Genomic DNA, 19355 nt, shown 5'->3' with positions numbered 1-19355 from the left:
TTACAAGACTCGGAATAATGTTTCCAAACAGCTTCACAAAAGCAAATACAGGCATGGAGAAGAGCAAACATTAACTTAAATTTTATCTTACCGTGTATGAGATACTAAGCACAAAAAGATATCACCTTTTCTGCACATTACAAACATTTCTATAACTCAGACCACTGGCTTTCCACAATTACATCTCCTTTTCAACATTTTAAGCAAAGTAATTCTATGATCGTATGATTTTAATTCAATCAAGGGAAACATCTTCCATTTGAAAAGCCAACAACTATTTACTTGTTACATACAGTAAAATCAGAACTGTGCAAGTGTATCTGGATTTCTGTGAAACAATCTGAAGCTTTACTTTGACACATCTTTTGAAAATCAAGGAGCTTTGGTGGAGGTGAAACAGGTGGGTTCTGCTTGCAATGAATTCCTTTTCATAATTTTTAAAGCAGAAAATAATTGTTTTACTCCAGAATCTTGACAACATAAAATGGAACTATTAGGAAGACTTAGGAGGCTGCTGACATATATCTGTAAGTACCAGCTCTGGCAGTCTCCTGTTTAACAATCTTAGACAGAAGACTTCTCTCAATCACTCAGCACTGATTGCATTATTTCTAGGCTTCCAATGACATATCCTTAAGAAACTCTGATACAAGATGCACTTAATTAGTCAGCCTCATGGTCAATACATTGTTCTCGTTACAAGCACAGAGAGTAACCATGGTTCATGTGTATGGTGCGCATACATAGTAAGTTTCCAGACAGGGACATGGACAGTATGCTGTGCATAAGCATTGTGCTGCCCTTCCACCCCATTCCACCTTCTGCCTTGTCTGGCCATAAGCAGTGGAGACATAAGCTGGGAAACTGTTGTGTTTTAAGGCAGAAAGACTGCTTTTCCAGAAATGAAATCAAGGTGACCCAATTGTAGAAATTCCCTTGGTTGTTTTGTTCTTTGTGGGGTTTTTTCCTCATTAATACACTGAACAATTCTGCTTTGCTTAACAGCTAACAAAGCACATGCCATGCTCCAGAACAGGACAATTCATCTTACGGGCAATGCCCAGCATGGTAGGAACCCAGATCCCACTGTTATCATAGGACAAATGATACTTGTGGCAATAGGACTGGACATCTGTAACTTCTCTCTGTGAAGAAATTAGTCTAGAGTTTATTTTCATCACCTTTAGGCTACCCTATTCCCTTATGTAACTATTAGCAGATAATGCAGTCTGTTGACTGCAAGACATGTTAAGTGAAACATACATCATCACATGAAGGTCTGGGAGAGGTCTGATTCATTGGATTCAAGTTTTTTCAGCCCTCCAGGTTCTCTTCTAGTGCCTTCAGTATTTCAGATTTTTTTTTTTTCAGCATTTGTTTTTGTTTAATGGGGAAGAGATATGCAAATAAACAATGCACTGTCAGAAGATTATTCATCAAAGATGATTAACAAATCTGATCTTAGACTAAAACAAATCAATAGCCATGAATATTAAAAAATCATACCAGATGGCAGGTCATCCAAAGGAAACTCGAACAACTTGGATTTGTAAACAGAGTGGAAATGGAAGTCATTCTGAAATAGTAAATAATTGTATGTGTTAATAATAAATCCACCTTGTGAGCCTTAAAAAGACAGTTCTAAAGGGTCCCTTGCTATTCAACACCCGCATTAGGAAAAGTGCAACCTGCAAGGCACCATTTCTTTACACTTTTCACAGCTGAAATAGGATTGCTAATACCACATTTACATCTGAGTACAGCAATGAAGTTATTGAGCACACTTAGAGCTGGATTTAGGAGAGCTGCCCAGGGAACACTGTGAGAATCATGGGAGCTGGTGCACTGGAGCCAAGAGCAAAGAAGGATGAGAGAGATATAACCAACCCAGGGTGGGAAGAGCCATAGGAGGGGACAGAACATGCACAGGCATCTATTGCTGGCTCCAAGGGACACTCCACCTCCAGGAGTGCTGCACTGCTCTACTTCCAAGTTTTATGGAACATACACATGTACCACTACCTGACTTCTGGAGGACTACTTCGGTCTGTGATTATGAGGACTGAGATCCAGAGTTAATGAGTTGGTAATGAGGGGAATTAGTCTTATGCCTGATCTTTACCAATGAATGCCTGTATTCCACACAAAAAATACAGCAGGTCTACCAGAAGTTCTACTTACATCTGAAGTGTAGTTTTCATCTGGTTCAATAAGGTAAGTATGATTTCCATCATAGAACATCCCACTGTCATGCGCAGGAGAAATAAATGTAAAACAAACGTTAGTACAGTTTTGAAGTAAGTTTAAGAAGCTCACATATTTAAAAATAAATATTTCAGAAGAGAAGCAGTTAAAAAAGTCTTCAGAAACTGAACATAATTCTGAATCATTTTTTTTTGTTTCTTTGCTTTAGAAAGGTGCTCTCTCCCAACAGTGATATAGATAATTTCTACTTCCTTCCACAAATCTTCCCTACAACATACAAATACACCACAAAATCCAGCTTAGAGCCAATCTCCCACAGATCTACTTCCAATAAGGGCTCTGCCTTCAGAAATATTCATACAGAGGTTTTAGAACTTGCCTACAGCTTTCCCACAAATAAAAATATGATTTAATTGAACTGATCTTAGATTTCCATGGTTTTGATTAACTCTTTGCAGAGTAATATTGCATAGTACTGAGGACAAGGGGCATAACAGGGTGTTTGAGGAACTCCAGTAATAACAATTATGATAGATTGTCTTTTCTTCTTGAATTACTTCATCTTTCTAAAAAAAAGTCAATGCTATATATGGCACTGTATCAGTACAGACTTTATATGACTTTCATGATAAAGAAATTAAAACCTGATCATATAGGTTTCTAATGAGTTGTGGTGAAAAATACAGATACTGAGGAAAAAGCCTTATGCCGCATCCTTGGTTCTGGTGAAGAACTCATGGGCTCCTTAATGGCACAAAATGTCCCTTTCAAAGTGCTTCTCACAGGACTTTGAGCCTGACTGTAAATCTGACCTGCAAGTTAAAACTTGGCACACAGAACAGAAGCATAAAAACAAGATCATTTATTTATTTAGATTACTCTTCAGCAACCTCCTACACATTAAAAAAAATATTATCAGAACTATAAATGACAAACCCTGACACTTTTTTTTTTTAATGCAGCTTAATTTTTAATCAGGAAAATGCTGATTTTGCTCAGGGCCTAATGCACTCAGTGAAATACTGCCATTTCATTTCTGACTATTTAGAAATGCAAGTGTATATGAAGTCTGTAGACTATTACATCTCCTGGTGAGCATACTTAGCATCACTTATTTACAGGGTTAACCATTCAGGATTCACAGAAGAGCTTGGGTTGCTGAATCTGTATCATACTTCAGACATTGCCATAAGTACACCCACAATCCTGTGTTTATTATCCAGGAACAAACACTGTCTGCGCTCTTAAAATAAATTCTCTAGCACCTGCTGAAGTTTTCTGCCTCAGAAATATGTAAGATTTAGGGACATTTGGGAAGGTCTGGAACAGTACTTCATCATGCAAAACCTCCTTCCTTCTTATTACAATTTTAAGCACAGTCTGCAAGACCAAGTGATGTTAACAAATGACTTCTTGTGTGAATGCTGTACTCAGCAGCACTGACTTCTGATCAAGTTACTTAATAAAAATAATAATCACAGCTGACCCACAGATCTGACTTGCCCCCCATGGCTCTTTTCCAATACCAAAACACGATGCTAGAGAGTAAGCATCGTGTAAGCAGAAAAACACGGGCTACCTAAAAAATTCCACATTTGGGTTATGTAAATCCTTCAGAAAAACAAATTTGCAGTCATGACAGTGTAACATGCAGTTACAACAGCGGTTTGCGTATTTACCACCAGTGGGCAGCAAAATCACAGCACAACTGATTTCTGTGTGAGTGGCGTCCAAATACAGAACCCAGCGCAGCTCAGAACTGAGCGCAGATCATTTATATCCCAGCAACCAGAGTGTTTTGCATTAACTCATAAAGAGCTGTGGTTACTGCATATCCTACTGAAAGAAAAAATTCCATTGAGCTTGGAGTTATGGTTGGAAAGAAACTTTTTTCATTAGCAAAGTCATTAAGAAGAAATTCATAATTTTGAGCACTCCATCAGCCAGTCACCCTATTAATTTAATTAATGAAGACTGCAACATAGCCATTACCAACAGAAGAACTCACAATTCATGATTAGTTAAACAAATACAACATTATCTCTGCAGGCACGACTGAAAAAATGTCTGCTCTAACTGGCCAAGAAGTAGGGGTAGTATAATAAACAAGAGAGATTAGCATGAACTTTGGGAATATGAAGCTTGTTATTCTATTAAAGGCATCTGTTCTGTCTCATGCATTTCCTAAAATTCATGGAAGCAAAGTTTTTGCCTTGCAGACCTTGCTAGATCACTCTCCACAGCTTCCCTTATTCCAGTGAGACACTGAACCACTGGTGTGAGTTTGTAGTATTTAATTAGCATTTGAAACAGATTATGGAGGAACTAGTTGTAATGCTGGAGATGCTATGTCAGAGAAGGTAAGGTTAATACAGCTCAGGAAAACAATACGTTTTCATACCAGATGCTGGAATTACCAGCCCATTATAATAAGCTTCATATTGCATCCTGTGTGAAGGATAACTGCTGAGACATTTCACAAAAGGAAAAAAAGATAACACTCAAGAGAGAGTTGAATCGTAAGGGAAGAATGCATCTTTCTTCCCTTCACTGCGTTAGAAGAGCTCTCTTTGAACATTAGGCAGTTTTAGAATCCTGAGCAGCAGCAGATCAGTCTTAAGTGGCAACCAGCAAAAGGAGGCCAGGAAAGGACACATGCTGCCCCTCCTTCTTTTGCTGCACTCTCTACTAGGAGCTGGCAGGGGCCTAGACCTAATGGATCACTGCTAATGGAGGCCATGAAGCTAAATCCCCTCAAGATGCAGCAGGATGCTGCTATTTTTAGGCTCACTGACAGTACAAAACCTGAGGTCAGTTTCATTGAGCTGTTCAACCTTGACTATAAATGAGAGAAGAACATCTCTAAGTCAGACAACGAGTGCAAGAATGACAGACGGGTCTAATGCATGCACTCTCCCACTTCCTCATAAAGAAAGCACAAACATAAAAGTCACTTAAATATGTGTACATGTGTGTCTGATACAAAAACTACAGAACAGCTGGAGACGGATAATACTGAAGAAGATTTCTATGAGCTGAGTCCTGCTTCCTCAGAGAAAGCAATCTTCACACAGGGTCTCCTGCTGCCCTGACCTTTCCAGCCAATCTCAGCATCAAAAGTGCTGAGGTCCTGTAATTCATAGAGTCAACAGATGCTGAAGTGATTTGGCTGCTCTGTAAACCTGATGAGTATCTTTCAATAGTGCCAAAAGTAGACAGGTCCAAAAGCTGAGGATCAGCACACAGCTCTGTATAACCTTCAAGTGAAAGGCGTTTTAACTACATTATCACTAAAATGATGTATCCGAAAACAAATTTGTGCAATTCTTCCTCCTTTATTTCAGTTTTGCAAAGATTTGACTATCTCGGAGGTATTATCCCATGCACACAGCTTAAGACAAGCACTTCTGTGAAGAACATGGATAGGTCTAGAGAAACTCAACACCGACACTTTCCTTTGTAAACAGAGTAGGAAAGAAAGATAAAATACAACACTCTAGCAATAAGAAAATAACACAAGCAAATTTTAGATGGTTCATATCAATTTGGTATTATTTTTTCTTCCCATAAAATGGAGCATTTTTAGCTACTTTCATATCGCTACTATAAACTATCTTAAAGCAATATCTGGTCAAAGCTGTTTTCATATGTCTTTAGTTTTTTGTTGTTTTTTTTTTTTTTAAGAGAGAAAACTTGGGTGTTTTGACAACTGGTCCTGAAAAAAACAATCTTACAAGGTTCAAATTAATTTTATGTACAGGTTACTGAGATGATAATAGTGGTTACAAACCAATTAATGAATAAATGGCACTTATTTTTCTTTAAACAGCTTTGTTTAAAAGACGTACAGGAAAGAAAGTGAAGGTCAGTGAAAACAAAACAGCAGACTTACTGTAGCCCATGGCATGTTGACAAGGCAACAAATGATACTGGATTTCCTCGAATTTTTCCCTGATAATAGCAATGTTCTCCTCCCTGAAAGTGGAAATTGAGAGTGTAAATCCACGGGATGACCCACAGTGTCATGCTCCAACCTGCCCAAAACTGTTTTTTTATTATTACATTGCCAACCCAGGGACACAGCACTAAGAACGTAGCACAGGTTCACTCCATCTCCTTTGACCCATCTACGAGTTTAGTACAGAACCAGAAATCATCTTTTGGACTTTGTGCTGAATGGAGGTGAACATCTTCAGTGTGAAATCCCTGGCATCTCAAGACACATTTCAGACACAAATGGCTCCAGAAGCGTCCATCTTTCTTCACTAAAGAGATCTGGAAAAAAGGGGCTTAGACTTGCCACGTGTTCTGCACATGGCTACATCAGAAGATGAGCTCTGCCCTGAGGGCCAGGCAATTTCCTTCTTCTAAGGAGAAAATCGTGCTTATCAATTAATAAGATTTGATTAAGGAGCAAACAAATCAAAAACGCTCCCTGGTGCTCCAGAGCTAAAGGAAACTTTAGCTTATATTTGCCTTTTCTGTAAATACTGTGAACAAAAAATACGCTTCTCAAATCAAATCCAGCCAACCTTATTCAACATAACCCCCCACCCTTAGCTTCACAGAAATCACACTGATCATGGAGTACAGCTTCCTGCATGTGCACTGAATGAATTCAGCACTGCACTGTAAAAAGAACAGGTGAATAAAAACCACACAAAGATACAGTAGGTTGGTAACAAAATTAACAGACAAACCATATGAATGAGCTGAGGAACAAAATGCTCTCTCCAAAAACTACTTTTGCAGTAATATTCCTGTACAAGATGAAAATAGGAATACACTGAAAAAAAATATCAAAAGTGAGTTGTATGGAGTTGTAGCTGTGGAAGGAATTTGGAGAAATAAGACAAATTGGTTTGTTCTCAGAAAATACGATTAATATGTATCAGAAGTAGAATTTCAAGCTCTGTTAGTTTGCAAAAGTCCTCGTAACCAGGAGAAACATTTTTTCATGCTAAGAATCCAAAAGATCCAAGTCTGTGGTTTTGATCTTCTTAATGAGAATCAAATAAATGTCTCAAGATAGTACCTCCAAATTAATTTATTTCATAATAAATCCAGAACAATATTCTATACAAATCTAGAAAAGAAAAATACAAGAAAAATGGTTTAAAATTTTTACCTAGGAAAATGCTATTTAGACACACATGTTCTATTCTATTTAATCAAACCAAATCAAATCGATTAAATTCATTGATCTGTTGAAGTTCACACTAATTCTGACAGAGACAGGAGTCCTATTAAGATAATGTAAGTCACTTCATACCAATTATTAACATTTTACGGGTTTTAAAGGTTAACAACTATTTTCAAGTATATGTTGCAGTATTAAAAAAAGAGGATAACTTCATTATAAGAAATCTTTCAATCAGGATAATCCAGATGATGTTTTGAGGTTTTGTACCACCACCTAGCAGTCATAATCTCAGTAAGGAAATAAGAGGTGATGCAATGAAAGCAGATGGCACAAGCACTGGGAAAAATGATTGCTTAATGCAATAACAGCATCTCAAACAGGTAAATCATGCCTGTTACATGGTGTTTGGAGGAGTGGGTGCAAACCATACATCCTAAATTTTGCAGATTTCATTTCAACAGTCCACAAAGCATGAAAAGAGAAGCACTTAAAGCTATGAAGTTTGGGACTGGCTCTGCAATAAGAGTTAGCACAACTGCAAGGATATTATAGATGAATGCTTTTCCTAGAACATGTGTAGGTCTGGACATGAAGTTGCCTGACCTTGCCTCTCTGTAGGCTGACATCTTCAGCTCCTGACATGTACTAATGCTCCTTTACAGCAGGTGCTGTAATAGAGTACACCATGCTGCAGGAAGAATGGCAGTAAGATGTAACACCTCTGAAAGATTAAGCACAATCACCACATAAATCCACTTTTGCTCTATTATCGGAAACATACACTGAAGGACCAGGTTTGTCCCTCTTCTCTGTTGGTGCCTGTAGCAGAATGACAGGAACAGAAAAAAATCTTGCCATTTCAGTTTTTCCTAAAAATACTCTAGTATTAAATGAGAATTAAGACTTCCCTCAATAGATGAAATTAGCAGCATTACCAAGAACAGTCCAGTCAACAGAATCAAGGCCTTTTTGTGAAGAAAGAACGATTGGCTTCCCATAGCCAGTACAGGCCTTTTCTTCTCTCTGAAAAGCAGACTGTAATTGTCCATCTCAGCAAATCAAACCACCAGGCTGGCCTTTGTCATCTACTGGAAAATAGCTCAGGCTTCAGATGAAGAGGAAATAATACTGATCTTCTGACATATGTCACCAAGAGAGAGTTTCACACTTATTCCTTTCTGCTCTAAAACTGAAACCAGACAGACGGGGTCTAGAAGAAAAGAGCAGTTCGACTATTTTGCCTCCATGAGGTGCACAGTCATTGTCCATTCTGCAGTTAGCACACGGCAAGACAAGTTCTCCGTCAGCATTCATGGCACTTGGTTATCTGTTGGTGAGTTTTAAGAGCAATATGGAAAAAATGGATACTTAGTTAGTCTGGGCAGCTAAAAATGGAATAGTATTCTACTATTAAAAAAAAATACAAAAAATCCACAAATGAACTCATAGTAAGATCCATTAAAATAAATGAATCATTATGACAGTGGCGGTGAATTCATGATTCAACCTTGGTCTTCATGCTTAAATTGCATAATTGTAGGCAAATCTCGAATTATATTGTCCCACGAACTTCTACAGCTCCCTGCCAACCATCTCATAGCCATTATGCCTGTGTCAACCTGAGTGTCCTTGCAGCCTGTTTGGATAGTTGGAATGGCAAAAATACTGAAAACATGAGATGGCCGAGATGCTGGTAATGCAGGTAAAGTCTCTTCCCATTTCTTTCCCTTAATATATCCTGTTCCCTCCCAAAGAAGCACTAGTTGTTGAGTAGTTACCAAAGAGGCATGAAGAACACAGTAACCATTACTGAAGGATGGAAATAAATAAAGAACAGCCATTGCAGTCACTGATGATGGAGGTTCACACTTCTCTGCAGTTTCAGTAGCGAAAGCATTTGCTGACCAGACACTGACAGTGCTTGTTATTCACTGCAGAGACACTATGACCTTCCCAGGGGAGGAAAATTAAGGATGCTCATTCATTTGCTTTCAAATAACACCTGACATCAGATCTTCAAAGTAAGCATTTTTTCTGCAATTAGGAGAGGTACCTGCCATTAAAACTCATGCTACGCTCCAGACACTGACCCTAAAATTAATAACTTCCTTCTTCCAACATTACATATTCCTCTTTTAATACCCATTAATCCAAAGGAAAGGAGATTGCTGGTCTAGCTCAGATCCTACTAACACAGCTCCCTTTTCCCTTGCAGCAGAAAGCTCCCAAAGGCCAGCTAACCACTGTGCTATTCTTCAGAGAAGTGTCAGATAAAGATTAGCTTTTTAAGGAGCAACCCATTGCTAGGCATCAGTTTTAAAACTGCTTCCTAAGTAATCACTTAAATCTATTTACAAATTATTGATGCTTGCTTAAGTTTTAACCCATTAATAAGTAACACAGTGCATGGGAAACATCAATAGGAGAAGAAATTCTCTATAGCTGACCTCTATAGCCAAAAATGACTCATTATTGATAGGTTTCTCTTTGTACAGTGAAAAGTCAGAATGGCACGTCGGCCTGTGTTGCTTCTATTGACAGTGGAACTGCATGGAAAGATGAACACCTCTTTTAATTGCCACGTGCTGATACAAATGAGACAACCCACTGGCATGGCTGAGCTATCCTGCAGCTGCCCAGGAACCACCACAAGAATGTATCACTGCTCCCTCACAGAGCAAGTCTTTGCATTTAGCTACGCTGCAGTGCAGACTCTGGAAAGTGAACTGGCTTGAAAATGTAAAAGTGCCCTCTCTTTCTAGGAAGACAGTTATCACATGAATCATAAAACAAAGAACCAAAGTGCAGTAGAGTCATTTGGCTATAACTCTGTTTCAAGTTTTGAAATCAGAAATGTGAATTCAAAAATCAGAGATAAAGCATCCCCCGCTTCTGAGGCTTCTTCCAATGCCCATCTTTCAAGACTGTTTGCAGTGCTATCAGAACCACACACGTGTACACGATGGGGTCCAGCATACAGGCAACTCACTGCAGCGGCCGCAGGTGGCTCCCAGCAGTGCCTTCAGCAGATGGTACATGCCATTAGCCCAGCTTTCCGCTCTGAGGCCAAATGAGGCTTGTATACACTGCCCAGCAGCTACAAAAGATGCTCCTCAAGAGAAGCTGCAGGGTGTGGACACAGCTCGTGTCAGCACACCACCATCTGGGCCAGGAGCTGCCCTGGCACCTGCTTGGAAGCAGCCTCTTGCCTTGCCTCAGTGCTAGGAAAAATGATTTTAAGTATCACCTGCTGAATGCAGATGGGTCAAAAGAGAACAGGGCTGGGTACCTCTTCCTCCTTATTCTGTTAAGTTTAAGTCAGCAAGTGTAGCAGTGCCTAGTTTTTCTGAGTCCAGGTATACAAGCCATTTTATGACATTCCTCTACGTGGGAAAAAAGGAGCAAACCTTGAAAGGGACTTTGAAGTCTTTATATTCTGCCCATACTAATCTTTCACAATAGTCCAACAACCACTACTGAGACTGAAGCCAAATTATAAGCACGTGATGCACAGGATTACTATAAACACAACACAGAAGATGAAATGCTGGCGTGCACCTACATGGATACCTATTAGTCAGAATGTGATAAACACCTGAAAAGAGAAAAGTATTAATCAGATTTCCTTACTGGTTCTTCATTATCCTGAATGAAAGAAGCTTATCTTGAAGTGCCAATTCACAGAGCTCAAGACTACCTGGAAACATTAACCCAGTGTACATAACACAGTGCCAGTTCAGTATCTTCACGAAAAATAAGAGTGAAGACAAGGACTATTTACAGAACTCAAGATCAAGTAAGTAAAGATATCAGGCTAAATCACACTGAAGCTTTGCATAGAAGAGCTCCTCCAGAAGCACAGTAGCTTCAGTTTGCTTTGCTTAATTCCTCCTCAAGGGGATTAAGTTAAACACAATAGGATACTTTTATTTTTTTCATAAGAGCCTCTACAAAAGGATTTAATGTTCTTTAATGCTATAGCAGTAGTTAATTTCTCTTAGCTATGCTCAGTCTTCACATGGATTCAGTTTGCAGAACTTTGGTGCATTTCATTCTCTATGTGTGTTGTATGTTGTAGCTCACGGAAAAATATCTCCTGAGGCACACAAAGGCTGGCAGGACTTGTCTATGAATTCACGTGCTGGGCCTCTCCTTTCCCTCTGTGTGTAAATACCACAGTGGGCAGCACTCAGGAGGTGTCCCCTTGCATTCATAAACCAGCACAGTTCATCTCAGCAGAACCAGGACTACATCACTGTGGCCCATATCCACAGCAGGATGAGCACTTGGAGCTCTTGAGGGTTTTGACTTTCTGGCATTTTTCCCTCTCCAGAACTAGCTTAAAACACTGAATTTTTCTTTATGACATAAAGAAATGAAAGGCAATATAAAAGCTGCAAGATTGTAGGTGGATCATGAGCTGGGATTCCTTCTAGTGCAGGATATTTAAAACAAGGCCTGGGAAAGGCTCCTATACTGAATGCTGCTACTTTTAATTTCCTCCTTCACAGCAGCAGAATGTATTGCTAGCAGAAAGTAAGCTAGTAATAGCAAGGAGATAAACGGATAGATTTAGAAAAGTGAATGCAAATGTACACTTACAGCACCAGCTCGCAGGACCATTAGGTCAGACAAATGCATTATATAAGATGACTGATTATCCAGCCCTGGTATCCCACAGGGTATACTGTGTTTTACTGAAACCCAGAGGAATTGCCTCCATAATTCAAATAATACTAAAACAAGAAAGTGAGTTACTCCTCAGTGCTTCTTAATTCAGAGCAGCAGCTTGATGCTGTTTGGAAAAAAAGATATCCAGAGTAACCAAAACTGCACAGAAATTTTAAAATGTTGTTAGCTCTTCAACAGGACACATAACAATATTAATAGTACACCTTACCTACTGGAAATAATTTGACCATTATGATGCCATGGCAGTATCTGGCTAGATGTGAACTGTGCAGTCATCCACTGTTCCACTATTTATGAACTCCCATCTTACAGCAAAAGCCCTATAACGAGTCCCTAAGAGAAGGAAGTTGCCATTTTGTTCTATCAGATTTCATCCCACTTTGATTTACTCCATTGTTCAAAGATAGCCAGTTCTCCAAATGCTCCTTCTGCGAATTACAATAATTCCCAACTTTGTATTTTTATTTTCATTAACATACACATACTTTTTTCATCTAAGTTATTAATGAAATTTTTCAATGACAGCAATCTGGAGATCAGCCTTGCAGGAGGCCAGTATTAAACCGTGTCAGACTCCTGGATTCTCTGTCAACTATCTTTGGTTACTTTACTGTTAACACTAGAAAGTAAATTATGGTCTAGATTTATTAATCATTAGCCACAAGGCAAACAAAGCTCTGTAGAGGGAATGGGAAAGAGAAGCTCTGATGATGATATGGGAAGCCTTGTACAAAATCTTCTATCAAATGATTTTTCTGCTACTAACAGCTTCTCTAGTCTCTGGACACCGCCCAAAAAAGACCTGCCAGAAATAGGCAGATATAATTCCTGCATTATTTATCATTTGTTCCTTTTTAGGTTCCTTTCTCCCCAAGGGCTGCAGCACCAGGTTGTGCAGGCACGGGTACATGCACACACTGCACAGGGCAGAGCCTCCCGTGCCACCACCACTCACGTGAGCTGAATTTTTCAGGAACAGAATGTAAGCCTTACCAGGGAAACCTGCTTAGCTCACACACTTTTCTGCCAAGCTGATACTCCTTCCTCTCTGGCTATGAAATGGTGAGGCATCAAAAACTGAAGAAAAATGACTGGATTCCTCTGCAGAGCTCAGACAGCGGGTGACTGTAAATCTGGAAGGTGCTGGTGGAAGCCCTTTGCTATAAAGCTGGAAACACAGCAGTCAGTGATAAAAAATATCCTGCCCACAGATGGGCAGTATATCCTGGTCGCAGCATTTGCAATAACTTGTTAGTGTAACCTTATGATCTGTCAGTACCTGTGACGGTACAGTAAAACATTTGGATGGAATTTACATCCGTCCCCAGAGGCATCTGAGGCCAGGTTGGATGGGGTGCTGGGCAGCCTGGTCAGGTGGCAACCAGCCCACAGCAGGCAGATAGAACTAAAGCTTTATTCCAACACAAGCCCTTCTGTGATTCTGTGATCCCATGGTTACAACTTGGTCTCCCTACACTCAAGAGTTAAGATGTGACAGATACAGCTGTTGCCCTTGGCCAAGGGACTGCACCTCAACACCTCCTAGAGAAGAGCATAAAAAAAACCATAAAAAGCAGCGCCTGTCACGTTAAAGGTTCTCAGCCATCTCTGGCCTTTCAAGACTTGAATATTTTGCTCCCTTCTGGAGAACAGAAGGTAATGTTGTTTCATGCTTAGAGCACTCTTGCTATAAATTTGTGCCCAGGATGCAGACTGTGTTTACGCTACCACCCTTTCTAATTTCAGAATTATCTATGAAATACAGCTGTGTTGTGTCATGGTTCAGCCCATGTGGTTATACTGAAGCATGCCATCAAAAATGCATGGCATTAATCTATTACAACTTTACCTGTGCAAGCTCTCTTACTGGGGTCTGTGTCCAATGTTCTTGACAGGCAAGAAGAATTACTTCTATAATATCTAAAGTGGAAAACTGAAACATTTCGTAAGAGAAAATGTCACTGAAGAGATACCAGTTGTTCGTTCTTAAGGGAAAATCCAGCAGTGTGAATTACTCAGCACTCTGGCTGTTTTTTTGCCTTTCATCTCACTGACAGCATCAGTGACAGAATGATAACCCAAAAAGAAAGAGAGGGAGATAAAAGGACACAGAAATATACTGCAGCAACATAAAGTAGACACAAGTTGAGTGTTTATGTGCTGTGAGCATAGGATGATCTGGGCTGACTAAAACAGGAAAAAGGCAAGGCAGGAAGGGCTTTCTCTCTCTTAATTGATTATTCTCTTTGGTACCAGAGGGAATTTAGGGCAATACTGCTGCTTTCCTAAGAAACTGGAGACATAAAGTAAAATGTGGGGAAACACTGAAAATAATTCAAAGATCTAGCTCCTTTTATTTTTCTTAAGCATCACATTTTTCTGCCTGTTTAATAAGTGTCTCGGGTGCTGCCGAACTGTGTCAAGTCAATAAGGACATTTCATAGAGAAGCCTTCCCTCTGCAGCTGCTAAATAGCCATACTGTGCAAAAACATGCACATATTCCACCTTCACAGTGGTCTGATTTATTAATGAATTATGCAGCAATCGAATCTAATTCAACCTTCTCTTATAAACAAAAAGGAGCGTTAAGCTGAGGGCTCTCCTCCCTTTTCTCATTCAAAGTGGTAATTTAAATTCTATTAATATTTCCTCCCTCCCCTGTCCCTTCACCTCTCTGAAGCACCCTAAGGAGCAGCAGAAGATCTGGATGTGCTCTGTAGCACAGGGACTTTTACCAAGGGGGATGGGGAGGAGGAAGAGAGGTAGAAGGCATTTTCAGCTCTTCATGGTGTATGAGCATTGTAATTATTTATATTTTGCCTGATATGTATTAAAAGCACCAATGTGATGGTTGTTTTACTAGTACTGTAAACAGCTGCCAAAGAAACTGAGGGTACCAAACCATGATCATGAAAAATTCCTGTATTTGCAGGAAGATTTTCAAAACATCTGACCCAAAACCACAGCTCAGTTTCTCAAATACTAAACAGAAACTGCTGGGATTTTCAAATTTATGTGAAGGACCAGCAGGGCTCTCCAGGGCACTTACAAGTACTCTAAAAAGCACTGGCTGCTCAGGGGCAGGCAGATTTATTTTAAAGCAGTGATTGGGCACTGAACCCAGCCTAACTCAGTGTCTGGCATCAAAATGTACTGTGCAGACTCTTCCAAAATCCTTCTGATACCTGAATTCTTCTGAATGCTTGGCCACCATCGTGGCCAAAATATTCTTTGGGACATTTTGGTACAACAATTGCTTTCTGCTTTTCCAATCCTGGATGCTCAATTGCAGCAAAATAAGCAAAATAAATTTAAAAACCTCCCCTTCTTGGACTGCTGCTGCCTGCTGGGTGGTGGGCAAAGCACAGCACAGCCCCCTCACATGTCCCTGCCCACACAGCACAAGGAACAAAGAAGGGCAGATGGGGAACTTAGCACCACAGAGGAAATGACTCTCCACTGCAGAGAGGAGTAAAACAACTCTGTAAGCCTTTTCCACAGTTCAGACAACTTCGGGTGCAAAGGCCAAAGGTGCCAACAAGGTCAGTTCTCTAAAGAAGGTTTGATAGCACTGAGCGAAGCAGTGGAGAGCCTTTGCTGATGCTATGCAGTGACCCTGCCCTGAGGTTGACTGAAAGGGAGATGATCCCTGGGACCATGGAGGCTGGGAGGTGATTTGCCCAGAAAACTTTCATGACCTTTCTCAGAAAGGGCCGACTCTGCTTTCTCTTCCCCATGCAAATAAATGATTTTTGCATGAGAGGAGACACTGATTTCAAATATTTCCTTGCTTGAATCATCAGAAGTAGATCTGTCCTAATTCACTGATGGTACTCTGAAAGTTTAGTTTTGCTAACTTCTACATAGACCTTGATGAGACAAATGGATCCTATTAGCATCAGCTATTACCTTCATTTCTGTTTTGACTCATACTCTGAATTTGAGTTGAGGCTTCTTGATTGCTGAGCACAGCAAAGAAATTAGTTTTATGAGTTAATGGAGCACATATGCATGTGCCTCAGCCTGAAAATATATTCAGGCCATTATCAGAATGCAATGTGAAAGTAGATTTCAAGCTTACAAACTCCAGAAAGGGATAAACCAAAGGAAACAAATCTTCAGACGCTCAGAGGCTAAAATATTGCTTTGTCCATTTTCACTTTTGCTTTCACATTATAAGGTTAACAAAAAAAGCCTTTTAAATTAAATGTAAATTAAGAGCAAATTTTGACTTAATAGGCAAATTTAAAGAGCTTCAATTATTCACAATATATTAATTTAACACACATTTTATGTATTCTTCATTAATTTTATATTTTTCCTCTACACAATACCGTCATAACAACCAGAAGGTCTTCAGGAAAATTCTCCCATGCCATGCACAAATAACAGAAGCACTCCAGCAAAGGCGGTAGATCCTGCTTTAAATGAGTACAGCATTAAAGGCAACCTTGTAGCCACTGTGTCTACAAATGTCCCCAGAAAGAAACCCAAGACTTCAGACAGTGACTTAGTATTTGAAAATACTATACAGCAAATCTTGCTACTTTGAAACTTACGAAGAAGCTCATTATAAACAAAAAACTTGAGTTTTCCATTAGTACAACAAGGAAATGCTAGCTACCAAATAAGAAGGATTTTCTTCAACATTCATTAGAAATAAATTACATTTACTAGCAGAAACAACAACTAAATACACATTTTTCATGGATACCATTCTGATATAAACATTAATGTACTAAATTTTTCATACGTAGGAAAGGTGAAAACTTAGAAGACATAAAACATTCATGCTTCAGAATGGCAAACTGCCTCAAAAATCAGATATCTCTCCCTTTAAGAAAATGAGTTTACATTAACATCAAAAACAAAGCAAACTGAAAAAGGCAAAGCATAAAAAGGGGACTCTTACTTTAACTTCCACTGCCTTTCCACCTTGCTCGATATGCCTCTCAAGGTATTCAGAAGACAGAAGATCACTGCAAGAATAAGAAAAAAGAGCCATAAACCTCATGCATGTGTTCTTGCATGCTCTCTCAGCAAGCAATGATTAAACATTTACATTTGAAAAGGGCAAAAACTGCAGGATACTCCTAAAACGTTCATAAAAATCACAGAAACAACCACCTCCAATGGAGCTACACAGTGCATGGGATACAGTGGTTTTTAATGTCAAGGCAAGAAAACAAGCTTTTTCTTTATGGAATGTTCAAAGCCATCTACTGATAATAGTTTTAATTGAAGAGACTTTTCTGCTTGCTTTGTGAAGAGAACAGTAAGGAAATTGGGAGGCAGGGGGAAGAAGAAAAAAAGCAACCACAGAAGAGTGAGAAAACCAGTGGGAGGCACTACTAACAGCAGGCTGCACTGGAGCAAACATGGCAGCTGCCTCCAGCCGCTGGACACAACAGCATAGGAATGAAATGTCCCTGTAATACCAAAATGTAACTTACAAGTGTACTCACAACACTGTTCTAGATGGGCAGATGAAGCCACCAGCCACAAGAACAAGCTGACAGCAGCTCTGCTCCACTGCAGGTGTAAAAGTGGATGGATAGAGCCAAGCCATCCTTGGGACATGGGCAGACCTGTGCAGGAATCGGTCCTGTGTGCCCTCACTGCAAACCCTTGGGCTCTCATGGCATCAGAGGAAAATGAGATGGGCAACAGCAAACCCAGACTTAGATAGATAGAGCTTCTGAACAAACATTAAAAAGCATTTCAATCTGGGGCAAACACATATCAGCAAAATGCACACTATGACACTTCATGATAAACCAGCTAGGCCCTCATAAATTATTTTCTAGGCAAAGTAACACCTTCTCCACCAGGAATTCATTGAACACTTTCAGAAACTTCAGAATTTCACCCAGATAAAGTTTACCCGATGATCTGATGTTGTTCCTCATAAGAGGTGACTGAACTGGCGAAGATGAAGTTCTGGTGAAGAAAGCATATCAACAGGCCTGCAGACCTGTGGGACATGATATGATGAGCACAAACCACCTCCTCTGCAGAAGAGGCAAATTTGCATGTTGCTCCTTCCAACAAAAAAACACCAGGGGTGTGAAAGGGAAAGGATGGCAGGAAGTGGCACAGAGCAGCAGAGCTGAGACTTGAGGAGTTGGGAAAGCCATCATGACAGCCCTTGGGTTTTGCAGGGTGCTGTTGCTGAAGGACAGCAAGGATACAGGAGAGGTGAGGGCAGAGGGTGATGGGTGCTACCAGGGCTGTGCAGTGCCCAGCAGCCACTCAGCTTCCCAGAACTTCAGCCTGGCAAAGCAGGCAGTCAGGCCATAGATATATTGCTCACATAGGCACTGGTGACTGGCCAGATCAAGTCCCAGGTGGCAGAAGGTTGAAGTATAGATCCTTCCATATCAACCCTACAAACTGCCAACCCAACATTTTCATTAACAGCCCAGGCACAAAAACCTGGAGTGCTCTAAGGAAATACGCTGATAATGCTACGTTGGAAAGAAGACAGCTGAAAAAAAATTCCCACAGGAAAGACCTGGATGATGTTCAAGACTAGATATTACAAGTAGAATAAAATTCAATTGTATAAACAGCAAATTCATGCACTTATGGGCTAGAGGGAATTTCTTGAACATTGATTTGGAGGACCTGGTTTGTAAAGGAGAAGAGCCGTGACTGCACTTGCCTTGGCAAAAAGATTTGCCAGATCAATAGGGTGTCTTCCTGAAAAACACACCTGTCATCCCAAAATGCAAGAAAGAAGACTTATTTCCAGCCAAATTGAGGTAAGATTAATAACACTGACCAAGGGAGATCTCTTCTCAAAAGCTCTGGGCAGATACTTGTCAGAAAGTTCCATTACCTGGAAGCAAATAAAGGTCTAAGAGACCACAGGGAATGGAAAGCTCCTGGAGTCTTGTAAAACATGTGGGTTGTATGGGGATTCAAATGCACCAGGATTTGTACACCAGTGTGTGAAGGCAGCCATTTAAGCTGTAGAAAATGCTGCTACAACCTCAAATAAACATCGACTGTTAATGAGTAAATGGAGACGGGCTGCTAAAATAAAGTCTCTATATTTGTATCTGAGCACAAGCAACACAAGCAGCAAAAAGAGGGATACTAACAAATTTCTGAATGGGAGACTTGGAACATCTTTGAGTCTTGGAAAAGTTTTCTGGGGGAGCTTCACACACGCTGTTCATTTACGCTTCTCCCCCCAGCATTTGCCTGAGGCCTCTGCCAAAGAGTGGGCCAAGTGCTCTCCCACCCTGAGCTGTGCTGCCCTGCCCCAGCAGGGTCCAGTTTCTCTTCAGGGCTTTGCAGGGTCCCCCA

At 40.1% G+C, this 19355-nt stretch overlaps 1 protein-coding gene across 14 annotated transcripts in view; it reads right to left on the bottom strand.

Moving 5' to 3' along the window:
- Positions 1–19355, bottom strand: part of ADAM22 (ADAM metallopeptidase domain 22) — a 124461-nt gene that overhangs the window by 52926 nt on the left and 52180 nt on the right. For all 14 annotated transcript variants that reach the window (XM_015853462.2, XM_015853463.2, XM_015853465.2 and 11 more), the window contains 4 exons: positions 16954–17020; positions 6098–6180; positions 2182–2245; positions 1507–1576 (listed from right to left, as the gene is read on the bottom strand). In XM_015853462.2, the coding sequence (XP_015708948.1) occupies positions 1507–1576; positions 2182–2245; positions 6098–6180; positions 16954–17020 (284 nt within the window). The remainder of the gene's footprint in view (positions 1–1506; positions 1577–2181; positions 2246–6097; positions 6181–16953; positions 17021–19355) is intronic.

The sequence above is a fragment of the Coturnix japonica genome, chromosome 2 (assembly GCF_001577835.2).
Source record: "Coturnix japonica isolate 7356 chromosome 2, Coturnix japonica 2.1, whole genome shotgun sequence".
In the NCBI taxonomy this organism is placed as follows: domain Eukaryota; kingdom Metazoa; phylum Chordata; class Aves; order Galliformes; family Phasianidae; genus Coturnix; species Coturnix japonica.
This window is presented reverse-complemented; position numbering and strand designations above follow the sequence as displayed.